Source organism: Opisthocomus hoazin, chromosome 9, assembly GCF_030867145.1.
Source record: "Opisthocomus hoazin isolate bOpiHoa1 chromosome 9, bOpiHoa1.hap1, whole genome shotgun sequence".
In the NCBI taxonomy this organism is placed as follows: Eukaryota; Metazoa; Chordata; class Aves; order Opisthocomiformes; family Opisthocomidae; genus Opisthocomus; species Opisthocomus hoazin.
The window spans coordinates 34,480,346-34,496,831 of record NC_134422.1 but is presented as its reverse complement, the minus strand read 5'-3'; the positions used below and the strand labels follow the sequence as shown (position 1 = coordinate 34,496,831).

The window sequence follows — 16,486 nt, the reverse complement described above, 5'->3', positions numbered from 1 at the left end:
CACACCTCCCAGTTTGGTGTCATCAGCAAACTTGCTGAGGGTACATTCTAACTCTTCATCCAGGTCATTGATGAAGAAGTTAAACAAGGCTGGGCCCAGTACTGAGCCCTAAGGGACACTTAGCCTGACAGCATATGCACCAAAGTTTAGATTCCAGCAAGCACCCAAATTTTCTCTGAGGGCAGAAGAGAGTGGTGAGTCTGCCAGTTTCTCTGTTAGCAGAGGTCAAAAATGGATCCTATATTTGCCAGTTAAACTCTCCTTGCTTCCAGCTCTTTCTTGGCTATTTTTGAATTGACTAACCTGCAAAGTCTTGCATGAAAAGGGGCATCCAAGGCTCCAAATCTGTAGGAGAGCAAAGGAGCAACATCCCTCGGGATTAGAACATAAAACTATTTTTCTAGGTTTGACTTCCAGTTTTGTCTTTCACTTTGAACTTTCCAGTTCTTCCATGAGATATGTCATTACTAAAATAATACCCTTTTGTGCAGTCTTTCCACTTGCTGTGTTTTGAACGTGTGCAGTGCTCTGTGAGCAGGTTTCCCAATATTAAATTTGATACCCAGTGGACATAAATCTCCCTTGCCCCAGCTTGTATCAAGCCCAGCACTGCTGCATTTACTTCTGACCTCATGTACACCAACCCTCTAGCTGCTTTTGTGACATAAAAAAAAGTCTCAATAAAAATAGAAGGTGGGGAAATTTCCTCTATACTGACTGCTGCCCGAACCCAAGCTGGTTTATTTCTGCCTTATATAAGCTGTTGTCCTCAACAATAATAACTTGTCAATTGGAAACTGGCTAATAATCGTATCAGCAATGTGTAAGCTAGGAGATAGTATACTGTCTTTCACCTCTGGCTTCATGTCTCTCTAAATGGAGAAATGCAACTCTTGCTTTGTCAGCATATGAGAAGGAGGCAAAACGCAGGTGCGCACGGGGACCAAGTGCCAGCTGATAACTTCTTGCCTGAGATTGTGCCTCTGGTGTTTATGGATAGTTAAAACACTGTGGTATAGAATGCACAGTAGGGCTGATCTTAGACGGTGCTATCACAGCCAGTCAGTTCCTCTAGGGTCTGTCGGAGGTGGGGAGATCCCACAAGTCACCAGGGGAGCTGTGCGGTTCCAAAGGGCAGTCAGCATGGAGGTCAGAGTCAAGCTGACTTGTTCCTGCTTGAAGGGAGGGTAGGATGTCTCAGTCAAATCCATAATGCAGTTGAAGATAATCCTTCTCCCTGATCTGTACCTGTGGGTCCTTACTAGCAAACATATCACTAATGATGAACCTAAACGTACAGAAGTCCATGGGACCTGGTGAGATGCATCCCTGAGTCCTGAGAGAACTGGCTGATGTAGTTACCAAGCCACTCTCCATGATATTTGAAAAGTCATGGCAGTCAGGGGAAGTCCCCAGTGACTGGAAAAAGGGAAACATTGTGCCCCTTTTCAAAAAGGGTAGAAAGGAAGACCCTGGGAACTACCGACCTGTCAGCCTCATCTCTGTGCCTGGGAAAATCATGGAACAGATCCTCTTAGAAGATATGCTAAGGCACATGGAGGCCAGGGAGGTGATTCGAGACAGCCAGCATGGCTTCACCAAGGGCAAGTCCTGCCTGACCAACCTAGTGGCTTTCTATGATGGTGTAACAACAAGAGTGGACAAGGGAAAATCAATGGATGTCATCTCTCTGGATTTTTGTAAAGCCTTTGACACGGTCCCCCACAACATCCCTCTCTCCAAATTGGAGAGCCATGGATTTCACGGGTGGACCGTTCAGTGGATAAGGAATTGGTTGGATGGTCGCATCCAAAGGGTAGTGGTCAACGGCTCAATGTCCGGATGGAGACCAGTGACGAGTGGAGTTCCTCAGGGGTCCGTACTGGGACTGGTGCTGTTCAATATATTTATCAATGACATGGACAGCGACATCGAGTGTACCCTCAGCAAGTTTGCAGATGACACCAAGCTGAGTGGTACGGTTGAGACACCAGAAGGACGGGATGCCCAGAGGGACCTGGACAAGCTGGAGAGGTGGGCCTGTATGAACCTCATGAGGTTCAACAAGGCCAAGTGCAAGGTCCTACACCTGGGTCGGGGTAATCCCCAGTATCAATACAGGCTGGGGGATGAAAGGATGGAGAGCAGCCCTGCTGAGAGGGACTTGGGGGTACTGACAGACGAAAGGCTGGACATGAGCCGGCAATGTGTGCTGGCAGCCCAGAGGGCCAACCGTGTCCTGGGCTGCATCAAGAGAAGTGTGGCCAGCAGGTTAAAAGAGGTGATTCTGCCCCTCTACTCTGCTCTAGTGAGACCTCACCTGGAGTACTGCGTTCAGCTCTGGAGCCCTCAGCACAAGAAGGACACGGAACCGTTGGAGCGGGTCCAAAGGAGGGCTACAAAAATGATCTGAGGGCTGGAGCACCTCTCCTATGAGGACAGGCTGAAAGAGTTGGGGCTTGTTCAGCCTGGAGAAGAGAAGGCTGCGGGGAGACCTGATTGCAGCCTTTCAGTACTTAAAGAGAGCCCATAGGAAAGATGGGGACAATCTTTTTAGTAGAGACAACAGTGACAGGACGAGGGGTAATGGTTTTAAACTAAAACAGGGTACGTTTAGGCTGGATATAAGGAAGAAATTCTTTACAATGAGGGTGGTGAAACACTGGAACGGGTTGCCCAGAGAGGTAGTGGAGGCCCCATCCCTGGAAACATTCAAGACCAGGTTGGACAGGGCTCTGAGCAACCTGATCTAGTTAGTGGTGTCCCTGCTTGCTGCGGGGGGGTTGGACTAGATGACCTCTAGGGGTCCCTTCCGACCCAAAACTTTCTATGATTCTATGATTCTATAAAGAGAGCGCAAGTCATAGGAAGATCAGATTTTGAGTGCAAATTTACATTCACTCCTGTCTTTCCCAACAGGATGAACCAAGCTCTGGAATGGATCCAAATGCTAAACGCCACCTTTGGAAAATCATCAGTGAGGAAGTGCAGAACAAATGCTCGGTGATACTCACATCCCACAGGTAGGGCCGGTTGGCTCTGTCTCCAGTTTCAGGGTCTGCAGGAGGTGTGGAGAGGCCCGTCCTTCGCACTCCCCATTGGTCCTCGCAGAATTTCAGGGCACCAAGCTATGACAGGCTTAGGGAGTGGTTGTGGCTAAGTGTGGGTGCCCACAAAGACCCACGATGCTGTAGTACTCTAGGGAAGATCAGTAATGTTCTCTGGTCACAAAAATAACTACTTTTTTTATATTTTCTCAACGAGTTTCTTGGTTGACTTTTCAGCATGGAAGAATGTGAAGCCCTCTGTACCAGGCTGGCTATTATGGTGAACGGGAGCTTTCAATGCATTGGCTCTTTGCAGCATATCAAGAGCAGGTCAGTAAAATGTACCTATTTCACTTTTACTGAACGGCATATGGAGTTACTAACCTACACCTCTGAGGGCTCAGAACATGAGACCTTTGTTAACAGGGCATCAGAATAACGTCATTTTCTGGTTTGTTTCTTACTACACCATTGAAATTCTGTGTTAACTACTGCACTTTCTACTCTCTTGCAGCCTTTTTTTCCCAGAGATGTGTTCCCCAAAGTAATCTGTTCACTGCTGAAAATGTGAAATGCATGTTAGAGCTGAGCTTCGATTCTATTAGTTATCACAATAGCTTGACTTCTTATTAAGATTCACTCCAGGTTAACAACCCTGACCCCATTCAAGCTGCACTCTGCCTGGATTAGATTTCCCCCAAGAGGCTGTGCAACACTCTCAAAAGAATTTCTTTATGTGTTTCTCTTTCCTACTGTGTTAATTGTGATTTTCTTTTTCCCCTAGGTTTGGAAGAGGATTCACTGTGAAGATGCACTTAAATAGCAACACAGTGAACACTGAGACACTGACAGAGTTCCTGAAGTCACACTTTCCAAACACGTGCCTGAAGGTAAGAGGGACAAATGCTTTCAGGAGAGGCTTTCGCAATCCCTTCAAATTAACCAAGAGGATCTTGCAAGACAGACATCCTGTAACATGGTGTGCACATAGATCCGTGCTCTCAGCGTGTCAGGGATTCAGACACACACACTTGTCAGTGCCACCAGCCACGTTGTCCAAGGGCCGGAGCACCCACGTTGCCTTGGTGGCTTAACCTCAGCCGCACAGCTGCAGTGGTTCTGTAAGGCAGGTGTTGGTGACCCTCTGCCTCTGTGAATGGTCCCACTGAAGCCTGGACTGCATGGAGATACGCTTCGTATTGAGAGGGTGAGGAGATGGTTGGGTGCTTCCAGTAACTGAATAACTGTAAAACCAGAGTAACCGAGTCACAAATCCCATCCATTATCCATAACCCAATCTCTGCATTAATCAAAACAGCAAACTTGGCGCTGGAAAATGCTATGTCTACCCTCAAGTTTCCAGCTCTGGGGCTTAGTCATCATCTCCCAGGCTCAAAACCCACAAAAACAAAAATAGGGAAGCACCAGTCAATATTGGACAATAATATTCCTGAACTTTGGGCGTCAGAAGGAGAGAACACACCCTCTGCCCCTTCATTCTCCCATGGTTCAGCTCCTCTTTGCTTTTGTTCTCAGCCAGCCATCAGATCTGTTGGCTCTCTATAGGCATCAACCTCTTAACTTTACCCCATCGTTCCTGTTCTCCCAGGACCAGCATTTCAACATGGTGGAGTATCACATCCCGGTCTCTGCAGGTGGGGTAGCAAATATATTCGATCTCCTGGAAGCCAGCAAAGCAGCCTTCAATATCAGGCACTTCTCAGTGAGTCAAACAACGTTAGAGGAGGTACGGAATTAAAGATATGTGGCCACCCATTTAAAACTGTTAACGGGGGAGCAGACTGATGGTTGCACATAATGGACTGCTGCACACAATAGACTACATTTTGAAAGGGATTTCCATCTATATTCCTCCCGGGGATACTTTATCAGTACTACTGCCTCCAGATACCTGCGCTGGCACTAGGAAAATGCACATAGCAAGCTGCCCGTAGCATAAAGGATCTGTTCTTCCCACTGTGACTGCTGATTTCAGCAGCCTCATGGGTATGAATGAAGGGCAGGATTATGAATCACCCCCAAGTCCAGTGCTTGGCTTCCTGGTGGTGGACTTTTCCCACCAATCCTGGAAATTTGCTTGATTTCACTCTTTCTTGTACTGTATTTGGGTCATTTAGCATTACTCCAAACCTAGCTTCATGGTGAAATTCCTTCCATTCTCCCTTGGAAGAACATTCCCAGTGCCATTAAAATCTTGCAGGAAACACATCAGCTGAAGGGATGCTGCAAGGACTACCCAGAAGAAATCATCCTGCTGAGCATCAGCATGTGATATATTAGGTCTGTGCCAGAGACAGGAGCAAAAACTGCAGCCCTGAGGTCCTACAGATTGTTAAACAGAGATCTGGGGTAGGAGGCCCTCACCATTGTTTTATAGAAGGGGCAGCGGTGAGAGGAACGGGCAGACAAACCACAGGAAGCCCCCAGGCACGTTCTGTGGGAGGACGGCCTGGATTTGTGCATATGGAAATATGATTGCAGGTAGCGTGCCAGTAAGCATATTTTATGTATTCCTCAGATACTGTTCAAACAAAGACTGTTACGTGTGTTTATACATACCTATCTATATAATCCGCAGTTGTGTGTGCATGGATGTCAAGAATAAATAGACAGGTGGGTTTATAAAGTAATATAATAGCTGTATTACACTGTGATAATAATGAGCTACCACACAGGTGTTACCTTGGTAGTACTTTAGAAACATGAGCTGCAGAACAGTTAGGTGTTGTACGGAACGTCTACCTTTGCATCCCGGCTGTTGGTTCAGCGGTACAGGAGTGTGCATCCATTTATTTACATTAGTCCATACAAACTCACTATTTGCACTTCTCAAACCCAGCGTGAATCCACTCCTGAGCGCTCTCTCCAGGCTCACAGTCAATGAACAGCCATTCCTTTTTTATATTAATTTGTATTATAAATTCTTTATGCTCTCACATACTGAATGTTTTCCTTTAAAATTCCAGGTTTTCATCAACTTTGCTAAAGACCAAGCAGATCCTGACAGCGTGGATACAGGTCCTGATGTGACACTGGACAGCTCTGACACAAGTAGCCAGGATAGCACCATAAGCTCCATCTATTGAAAGGACCCGACCACAGAGGATCGTAGAAGCTGGGGAAAAGACCTGATGACCCCTTGGGGTTCCCCCAGCCCTATTTTCTATGATTCTGGGATGGTGGGGATAAAAAGTCCCATTATCTTAAAGTACTTTTTTTTTTTGATATGCACTTACATTGCTACTAGGAACATGGCAGGCATTGAAGACTGGCATTTGGTTACAAATCAGATTGGTTCTTCCACAGGTTTTGTTTGTTTTTTCCTCCAGTTCTTGTTTTATGGTCACTTGAAGGCCTGTGAGGATTTAGTTGACATCACCTGCTGCTCATGGCCATTTGCTTACAGCAGGAATGGCCATGATGCAGCAGAGGAGCTGCCGGCTGTGCAAGGTGTTTGACCAAAAAGCAGCCCCATGGCTGCCCTCTCTGCAAGCCCATGCTCTGCTCCTTGCTCTGCAACAGACTTTCTGGGCGACCATGAGAATGTCGCTCAGTTTTGACAGGTTCCCCACCGGTGAAATGGGGTTCATGGCCTTGCCCTGCCTCACAGGGGTGTTGTGGGGATGTAGGTGTTGCGTACGGAGAGTCACATATGCCATGGCGGGGGGCATCATTGGTAATGACATAAAGCTTCTCTGTAGGCGTGGGTTATGTCAGTACAAATACAATTATTTTAAAAGTCAGCACTTCCAGTGGTTTCAGTCTGGTTTTGTAGTTTATTGCAGCTTGCTGTAACTCCTTGAGTAAGTCCTCCAGTCCCCGGCAGTTCCTGTCTCTTGGTACCCGATGGAAGATCATTCCACCAGCCAGCCCCTTTCTCCTTCAGGGCTTCTCCATGACAGCAGAAGGATGGTACGAGGCAGGTGTGTTAGTTAAGTCCTCTGATACGAAGTTTGCTTCATAAGGTTGTGTTTCCCTGAGCAGAGTAAATCCAACAAGCATCTCCCTTGCTCAGAAATACGTCTGCCTCCGCCAGCCTCCCTCTCCCAGGCGGCTCTGCCTCTCCACTTCCTTTTCAGTGACCTTCCTCCTCAGCACCCGTGTGGTGGCTGCCCCTGTGATGCTACAGCTGTGTTTTCCCACATAATAAGGCATAATTAGCTTCTCCTTCAAAGACTGCCCACTGGCTTTAAACGAGACCTCTGCCTACCTTCCAAGCAGCAGCCCCCCACTAGCTGAGTTCAGCACACCAGCACGCACACCCTGCTTTTTTCCCCCCACAATCAGTAATAGGTAGAAAAGTTTAACATTACTCTTTATTATATGGATCGGCGTAAGGCCTCAAAGGCTCAGTCGTGGGTCAGGGCATTGATGTACGTGGTGCTGTTCAAGCACATAATGAACTTAAAGCCTTTGAACTCAATAAACTTACTGTTGCTGGTAAGAGACTGCCGATAAAGCCGGGTCGTCCTTGCCTTGTAAGACCCGGGAAGGCCCATGCGGCACTCAGTTTGGGGTTCACGCATACAATTGCAGCCAAAGGGTTTTTGTTTTTTTTCCCTTTTTATCCCCCAAAGCTAATTTGAGCCAAAGGAAACTTCAGATGAAAGCTTCAGTGACACATCTTTCTCACCCTGATCATCAGAGGAGACTCACTAGTTCAGTTCCCGTTTGATGCTAAGGCTTGCTGAGATAATCACATGAGGAACAGGTACTTGAAATACCAAGGGGGTTTGGGATTTTGCAGTGGGGTACTGAAGTTCAGAGATTAGCTACTGCAAGGAGGTCACGTTTTCTCCTCAAGCTTGGTGTAAACTTCTTACTGATAGCAGGAGGAGTTTTGTTGTGGATTGAAGGTATTATCAAGTCTTGAATTATGCCTCAACCTGCTGACTGTAATTAAAACTGGAATTCAGCTTCTTTCCAGAATGCATTTGACACCTGCAGTTTATAAGTAACTGAAAAAGCTGCCCAGACATTCATTGTAGCTTCTATTATTATGTCTCCAGCTCTGCAGAAGCTCTTTTTTTCTCATTTTCATTGCATATCTTATACAGATCACAGTATAAAATTAAGCTTTTCTCTAATGGAGGGCTTGTGCTCCCTGCAAAGGACTCGGAGCCTGAATGCCAATGATTTAAATGCAGCCTTGTAATACCAATCAGAGTATTATTTTATTATGTCGATGGCTTTGCAACTGCCAGTGAAAGATGGATCTTCAGACTCTGTCCAGATGTACTTTACATTTAATTGAGGGAGACTGATACAAAGCTATTCTTTTGTCCCTTCAGAGCCTACTAATCAAAAAAAAAAAAAAGCAAAAACGGAAGTGATTCATTGGAATACTTCAGCAAGTTGCAGTTTAATTGGGTAAAATAGAGTTTTCGAAAAAAAGCAAAAAGCATCCTTTGAATTTCCAGCCAATTCTGGCATTAATAGAAACATCTGCTTCATGCAAAATGTGTCACGGCCATGATATACGCTGCCCGTTTTCACTTGCAGGTAAAAATAAAACATCTGCTATTGCAATCAAATCTGTAGGTATTGGTCCAAACACGCCAAAGTTTACATACTTAGGGGAATTTAATTGAAGCCTGTGGAGAAGCAGTTACAACTGTTTAGGGGGTTGAAGCATCTGGCAAGGAGGCAGTATATAACATCACCGGGGGTTGAATTACCTCTTGTGCCAGATGACAAATATCCCGGCTCCATGCAAAGCCTCACGGATTCAACCCGTTTCTTTCGGAGGGGCACAGCCCAGGCTCGATCCTGGGGCGATAAATGTGGAAGCTAGTACTATCCTGCCTCCAGACACCAGCTCCAGGTTTCTCATCGCCCCTTTGTCTCCCCGAGGAGGGTTCATTCTAGTTCCAGGGCTGGCTGGGAACTCAGAGCCCTGCCTAAGAAAACAACTGATTAAGTCTGCCTTAAAGATCATGAGCAGGCTGTACACGTCGGGGAAGGACAGTGTGCTTGCGGTAACCTTCACCCCCCTGACGTGCAGGTGTAATAGCATGTGCCCCCTGTTGCCAGCCCTCTCCACATCCCCTCAAATTTTTGCTTTACATGATTCTGCTTTAAAAAAAAAAAGCCAGGCAGCCACCGAGCTCGGTCGTTTCTTTGGTCCAAGCAGGAAGGTAAGATCATTGAAAACACTGACCCTGGTGTCCCTGGAACGGACAGAGGAGCGCTCTGCGTACCGCTGCACATCACCTCTCCAGGAACAAGAGATGAATGCTGCGGTCCGGGGGGAAAACAAGCTTTTCATCTCACTTCTTTAATGCGTTCTCACTTCAGCCACCCTTATAACCCTTGTTCAAGGCAACAGGGAGCAACAGTGCTGGGCAAGCCCTGCTGGAGCATTCACGCAGGCTGAATGTGTTAATTGGAACTGCATGGGCCTCAACCGAGCTTAATTTAAAAATGCTCTAAAACATTACAGACACAAGGTATAGGCAGTGCTATAGCCAAACAAGGCTGGGGCCAGGGAGTCAAGGAGGAATTTCATAATTGGTTGTGTGGGTTGTGAGGCTGATTCAAATCAGTTTTGTAATTGGAGCTGTGGACTTGGAGACAACAATTCAAATCTCCATCCTGGCTCTCTTTCATTTATCACTTTGCACTGTTGATGAGAGCACGGTGCTTCTCCCGCCTGATCCTTGCTTAGCTTCGGTCTCGATGTAAACGGCCACCGAGGGCTGGAGTTGCAGGGTCAGGAAAGGTCTGGCAGGGACTGAAAAAAGCTGTCCAGAAGGGCCAACATTAAGCAGTGGTTCTCTCAGCCCTGGCCACTACCTTAAATATAAATTCAGGGTCTAAATGGATTTTTTTTTTAGCCTTTCATGAGAACCGCAGGAGTGGTTTTGTAACTGGATTGGATCAGAAAACATGTTTACAGGTTAAATGAACACCTCCAGGTAAGTGTAACTCCAGTGACTAGTGAAGCACAGGAGCGGGCGATGCCCACGGACCTGCTGCCTGCATGGAGTCACTCCTGGGATCCAGGATTTTCAGGATCCGACCTCGTGCCAGGCTCAGGATGGGGCCCAGCCTGTCGTAGCGGCTTCGGCTTCCTCACATTGCTGCAGCTTCACTGAAGCTGCTGTGAGGTTTTTTGGGCTTTTACAAGCCAAGAAAAATGTATGCTCCTGCACTTAATAGAGGAGAGGTTTTTTTGTGAGCTGGTGGAGGAAGAAAAATGGTTGTTGGATGGCAGCGGCACATAGCATGATTTTACTCTCTTTTTATTTTTTCAGACAACAGCTGTGATCTTGCATAGCTATAACAAAATATCAACAGTGTATTAAAAGAGAGCACAACAGAGAAAAGAAGCAGTGGGGAATGACAAAAAAAATGAATTCACCAGAATTATTATTCCATGACAGTATTTAAATAAAAAAAAAATCATTCTAATTAATTTAGTTGTTCAGGGAGAGGGTGGAAATAAGGAAGATGGCACTGAAATAGTAAGAACAACATTAGTATGGGACACAGCCAGCGCTAACTTACCGTTGGCGCTGCTCCTCACACTACTCGCATACACAGCACTGGTAATGAGGGAGGACGGTCGGCCCTGCGGTGCTGGGGCGCAGCCCGTGCTCAGAGCAGCGTAGGGAGCATGGGCCAGACCAGGCCCCCCAAAATATCTGTACCGTGGGGGGAGCGGCACAAGGCCACCCCAGGGCGTATCAATATTTTGGGATCAGGGCCTGACGCGTGCCATGGTACAATCCTGCAGCACCCGAAAGCTGGCACGTGTCAAAACAGGGGACAGTCGCAGTGGCCACATTCAGCTCAGGGTAAAGAAAAGCTGTAGCTTGCACTTGCAACCCATGGAGCAAAGCTCAAAACCAGACACCTCTCCACAGCATTCAGTTCCCGGGGGGTGCAGCCCCCCACTTCATTGCTAATCGCTGCTAGAAAAGACTTTTGGAAATAGGCTATCGCCAGGGTGAGCAATTCTGAGGGCTCCGTGCTGGGAGATAAGAGAAATAAATGGCGGGGCTCCCACAAGCTTTAAGGCTCAAAGCAACAATCTGATCATCTACCCCAACCTCCATGGAGGCTCTTGAATTTTAAGCAGTGGGTCTTTCGCTACGCACAAGGGTGTTGGGTAGAAAAGAAGCATCTCTTCGAAAGAGCTCAGGTCTTCACTGACTCCAAAGAAAGAAACAAAACAATGCATCTTCAGGGCACGACAGAACTTACAGTAACACATACGAGATAAAATCTAAGTGAAGACAGGGTAATAATTGAGGTTTTTACCTCCATTAGCAGGTCAAGGTGAACTCTCAGCTCTCTACCGTCTATATCCTCGTTACCAGCTAAAGGGGTTTTACGCAGCCCTCGGCTCTAATGTGTGGTGCCTATTTCACCACCAGAGCCTAACAAATTGACGCGCATCCAGGGTGTGGAGGGAAGGAGGAAGCAGGATGATGTGCCCCTCCATAACCAGACCCAATTGGGTTATCCCTGTGCAAGACAGCAATGAATTTGAGTTAAAATGATACCAACCAGATTGAAATGCAATTAAAGGAGTTCCCTTAGGGTTGCGCATCCAATTAGCAGAGTACCTTTAATTACACCAACGCAGTTTCAAATACACACATGCTGAGCGGACCATCAGCAAGGAGCTGAAGTATCTGCCTGGTGACCCATATCCACAAGAGCTCCAGAGAAGTTACACATGGGCTTGCATCACCAAGTGGTGGTCTGCTCCGCTGCTGGGGGAAGAGCTGCAGGGGTGGCCCAGCCTGGCCTAAGAGCAGGGTGACCGCTTGCACGGGGCACGCAGTGCTCCTGGGGGTGTCAGCCCACAGTGAGCACCTCTGCTGCGGGGGCTTTCTCCCTTGCTCCTGTGGCCTCAGCGTACAAGGGCGGGCGGTGGGAAGTCTGTGCAGACAGATCTGCTCCGGGATGGATCACAGGGGATGGAGCTCGACAAAAAGAGCCCTGAATCGCCTTCCCAAGGATCCTCTCTTTGCTGGGTGGCTGCAGTGGCAGCGTGGAGACACTCACAGCCTGTGTCAAGGCCCTCACCTGAGCTGGGTAACCTAACTCCAAAGGGCTGCCTCTTATTTACCTTCAGCCAGCCCTAGGAGCAAGGCAGAGAGAAACACACAAATCATTTTCACTTTTGAACAGCAATTTTCTCTGATAAATAATCACTGGAAAGCAATGATGATCCAGGTGCTTCTGAAAGGTAGAGATTTTTCACCCTTTTTGGTGCATAGGACTTTACCTCTTGCAGTGATCGAACAAACCCTGCTTCCAGGAACTGTGGAAGCTAAAGCGTTTGAGTTGAGCTGGGTAAGAAAACTCATTAAAAAATTTACAATGTAAGCATTAGGAAGTGCTAGAAACACCAAAGCATTTCTAGGTGTTCCTCAACCATCTCTGCAGAGCTATGTGAGGTATAGGAGCTCAGAATACTTTTCTACCTCTACTCATGAGCATAACAGCACCCTCAGAGCAGCCAGATGCAGCGGGTGGGAGTCGGGAGTGCCGTCCTTGGCTTGGGGCTGTAGTCAAACTCCCTGTTGAAGCCTATAGTCAGGCTGCCCTGGACTGCAGAAGGCTGTGACACCACATCTTACTGCCCCCAAAATTCCTATTTAAAATCCTGCCAAAGACAGAAATCAAGGCTGAAGGAGACTCTTCTCTTTGTACCCCTGAGCCTGAGGGCTGGTGTGTGTTGATGACCCAGGGACCCAATTTTAATGCAAAATTACTTCACCTTGCACCAGATTGGGTCCTAAGATCAGTAGTGATAGGTGCACAGAGGCATGTTCTTCATACATCTTCATATGCTCCTCCTCAAGTGTTTCTTTGAGTACCTTTTGCTTACATCAGTAACACGGGCAAAATTTGAGACCATATGCTTAATCAGATTAACAATTATAATCGTGCCCATCCATCACCACAAAGCAGGCTATGATGCTGCAGAATCTGTTCTGCTTCAGGAACCCGGGAAATCAGAGCTGCACCTGACCAGCTGGACAAGGGCAGCTCGAGGCTTGCCATGAAAGAGCAAAAGAGCGATTGCTCAGGCTGACTTCTTTATTCGTGTTTTTTATTAGCTTTCAGAGCCTCCCTAGAAATTATTAAAGCTTCTCCAGGGAGTGCAGTGCCACAAAGGGAGCGTTTACTCGCGGGCTGGTGCTTCACGCTGCAATAACCCTCTGCGAGGGTGTGCTGGAGCAGCTGCATGGTTTTCCTCCCTTGCCTGGGCAGTGAGGCCTCTCCTTCAACCTGCTTTCTACACCTTCAGCATTTGACCATCCTCATTACAGACTCAGCAAGCAGCTTTTTTTTTTTACTCATAAACAGCTCTTTGCCACGTATCGGTGGATGGCAGCAAAGGCAAAGCTCGTATGTTTGTTACAAACCACCCTGGTTGTCAGTGTGAGGTTCGCTGGGTTAAACGGAGCCTCCTGCTCCTCAGGGCTGGGTTCTCAACTGGGATTTGAGAGACTGGGCAGGATTAGGGAATACCATGGAGTTGCAGCAATGGGGACCTTCACGTGGAGGGTTGGGGCTGAAAACTAGGCAGTGTATGAGCACCGAGGGTACAAGCATGCACTTGGGGAGGCTGCTTGTGAACCATTCTCCCACCAAGCTTCAGGTTTAAACTGGGAAAAGGTGTTTTAAGAAGCAGAAACAGCAACAAAAAAACCCCCTCAAACACATATGAAAAAAATCCCAAACCTTCAAAGGTCCTTAATGTGCCAGAGCTGGACCCAAAGATGCCTGCAGGGACGGAGATGTTGGAAACGGCTCAGCCATGGCCATCTGGAGGAGGGATGGGACGAGTTGCGCCATGCCTGTCGCCCTGCCTTTGCTGACGGTGGAGGCAGCAGAGCCGAGGGATGCAGTTTCAGCCAGAGTTCATACTGCAACCGTTACAGAAATCCCATGTGCCGAAAAAACATAAGTGTTGGTGTACAGAAAAATGTAACTACTGGGTGAACATTAGTGGGGCTTCAGCCCTGACCTGTGAGACCAAGCAACGTCCACAGCTCCCTGAGAGAGTCTCGATGTTAGAGGGGTTATTTTTCCACTGTGAATATCCTACACGGGGTGATCTCAGGGGTTGAAATCAGCCATATATGACATGTTGACTTAGTGCCCCTCCGCATGATCTACCACCACTTCTCACGCTAGGTCAAATGGGAGAGACAGGTGTCATCCCAGGACTGCAGGACTGCCAAGTTTCTGTGTTACTCCCCAGCCTCATCCGGATAAACCAAGCTGCGGTGTTGGGTCGCCCTCCCACCCCCTTCGGCGTTTTTGAGCTCTGGCTCAAGCAGAAATTATGGGCAAGATTGCTTGGCCCCTGTAACAGAGAAGATCAGCCTACGTGGTTATACGAGTCCTTGAAATTATCCTTAGAAATGGGGTGCTGTTTTTCCACCCACTCAGACTGTGCCATGCAGAGGAGCTCAGCACTGATCTAACAAGCATAGAGGAGGTCGTGCCACTGGGCTTTTCCCCTTCCCCAGGGGCCTGTTTGCATGGCTGGAGAGGGAATAAGGAGCCTTTTAGGCTTGGCTGGCTCAGGGCAGGGGGTGCCGGCAGTGGGATGGAGCAGCATGGGCACAGGGCTGGGAGCGTGCCCAGGCTCTCGTGGGGGGGAGGTTTTCTGCAGAGGAGCCCACAAATCACCTTTCTTGCCTCAGAAGTGAACCGAGAGGAGGGATTATAGGAAAATCAGACCGCAAAAATAGGCGTTGGTGCTTGGTGTGTTCGACTGACAGACCCTGGTAATTAACTTGGAGGGGAGGGTGCGATGGTGTTGACTGCCGCCATGACTTCAGCGCTCTTCCCGGCAGAGGCTGGCGAAGCCGGCTGTGCTCCCCAGGCCAAAGGGGAACAGCCCCCCCGGCTCTCCGGTCGGACCAGCGTTTCTTCTGGCACTTTATAGCAATCCTATTTGTGGATTAAAATGCAGCTGTCAAGGCTGCCCATACAGGATTTACAACATGGCCTCAAAATACAGGAGAAAGTAAAGCTGAACTCTCCTTTGATGTTTGCAAGAGTAAACTGCAGACCTGAGCTGAACACACTGTAAATAAGGATCATTAATCATCAGCTAAGCAGCACGCGGTTGCTGTTATTTATTGTAACAACATAAATCATCAGGAACCGCTATCGTGTTAATTTGGATTTAGTATGGATTAGTATAGCAAAAAGAATATCCTCACTGACTTAAAAAAATATAAACCCTTACTTGTAAACACGCATAGATGTGCTGGGGCTTTTGTTCCTCAGTTTCCTCCTGCTAGGAAGTGAGTTGGGGAAATGCTCCATGAGCTTTGCGTGTGAGGGCGTGCAGTGGTTCAGGGCCAGCTGCAGCTGAGCGAAATCTGCCTTGCGATTACACGCTAACTGGGTGCCTAGGGGAAAGGCCAGACCGGGAGGTCTCCGACGCATTTCAGAGGGGCGGCTTTCTGTGCCGCTCCCCAGCCCTTCCTCCAGACCCTGTGCAGGGCACGGGGCCCGCGTTTCCCAGGAACTGCATTGCATCCATGTATCGCTGTAGTAAACCCTCGGTTTTCCTTATTTTTTCATTTGCGGCTCAGCTCTGGCTGTTACATTTACAGAGCATGAGGCCTGGTTTTTGTGGGATGCTGGAGCGCTCTGCTCCTGCCTTTGGAAGGAAGGCTTAGCAGGGAAGGAGCATTTTGATTTAAATTAAGGGAGCATTACCCGTGTATTTCATATTCTCCAGAAATGCCAGCTATACTCCTTGCTGCTATATTTTTTCCCCCCCTGGTTTGATTTTATTCAAGCTAAAATGTGGGGCTGAGCTGCTCATGCACCAGAGCAAGGCCGGCAGAGGCACCCGTCTGCCTGCACCCAGTGTTCTGGGTGAGGAGCTCACGCCAGGGCTGGAGAAGTGGCCCCATCCCTCCCCGCAGAGCATTTCTGAATTCGGTGGGGATGGCGCTGTGCCCCGCAGGGATCCCCTTCTCAGCGCTCGGACACAGCATCTGTCCCTGCCCTTGAGCGCCTGGTGTAGTCGGGGGGGGGTCTACTCAACCCCCACAAAGTAACTTGAATTCTTCAGTGAGGCAGGTTTGTTGTTAACAAGTCATGGCAAATTTCCACCCAAAACAAGCCCAGTGCCCCCAGTCCCAGGAATCCGTTCTATCCTGACGAAAGTGGAGGTTGCTGAGCCCTGACCAATGGTGTGGAGATCCCTGACCGACCTTGTGGAGCACATGGCAACCAAAAGGTAAACTTAAAAGCACGGATTTCAAACGGACAGTCGGCTGTGTGTGTTCAAAAGGAGATGTACAGGGGAAAAGGGAATTAAATCCTGTCAAAGGCACCCTGACGGAAAGGACATCATCATGCATTCTTCATTTAAAAAAAACTCCACAGCACCCAAAAAAGCAATGTTTACAGCGGAGCAT

General features: G+C 48.0%; 1 protein-coding gene across 1 annotated transcript in view; it reads left to right on the top strand.

Annotated features, from left to right (window-relative positions):
* Positions 1–6,731, top strand: part of ABCA12 (ATP binding cassette subfamily A member 12) — a 91,989-nt gene extending 85,258 nt beyond the window's left edge. The window contains exons 50-54 of the mRNA XM_075430081.1: positions 2,920–3,023; positions 3,285–3,377; positions 3,832–3,937; positions 4,657–4,794; positions 6,035–6,731. Of these exons, the coding sequence (XP_075286196.1) occupies positions 2,920–3,023; positions 3,285–3,377; positions 3,832–3,937; positions 4,657–4,794; positions 6,035–6,154 (561 nt within the window). The 3' untranslated portion in view covers positions 6,155–6,731. The remainder of the gene's footprint in view (positions 1–2,919; positions 3,024–3,284; positions 3,378–3,831; positions 3,938–4,656; positions 4,795–6,034) is intronic.
* The last annotated feature ends 9,755 nt before the right edge of the window (positions 6,732–16,486 follow it).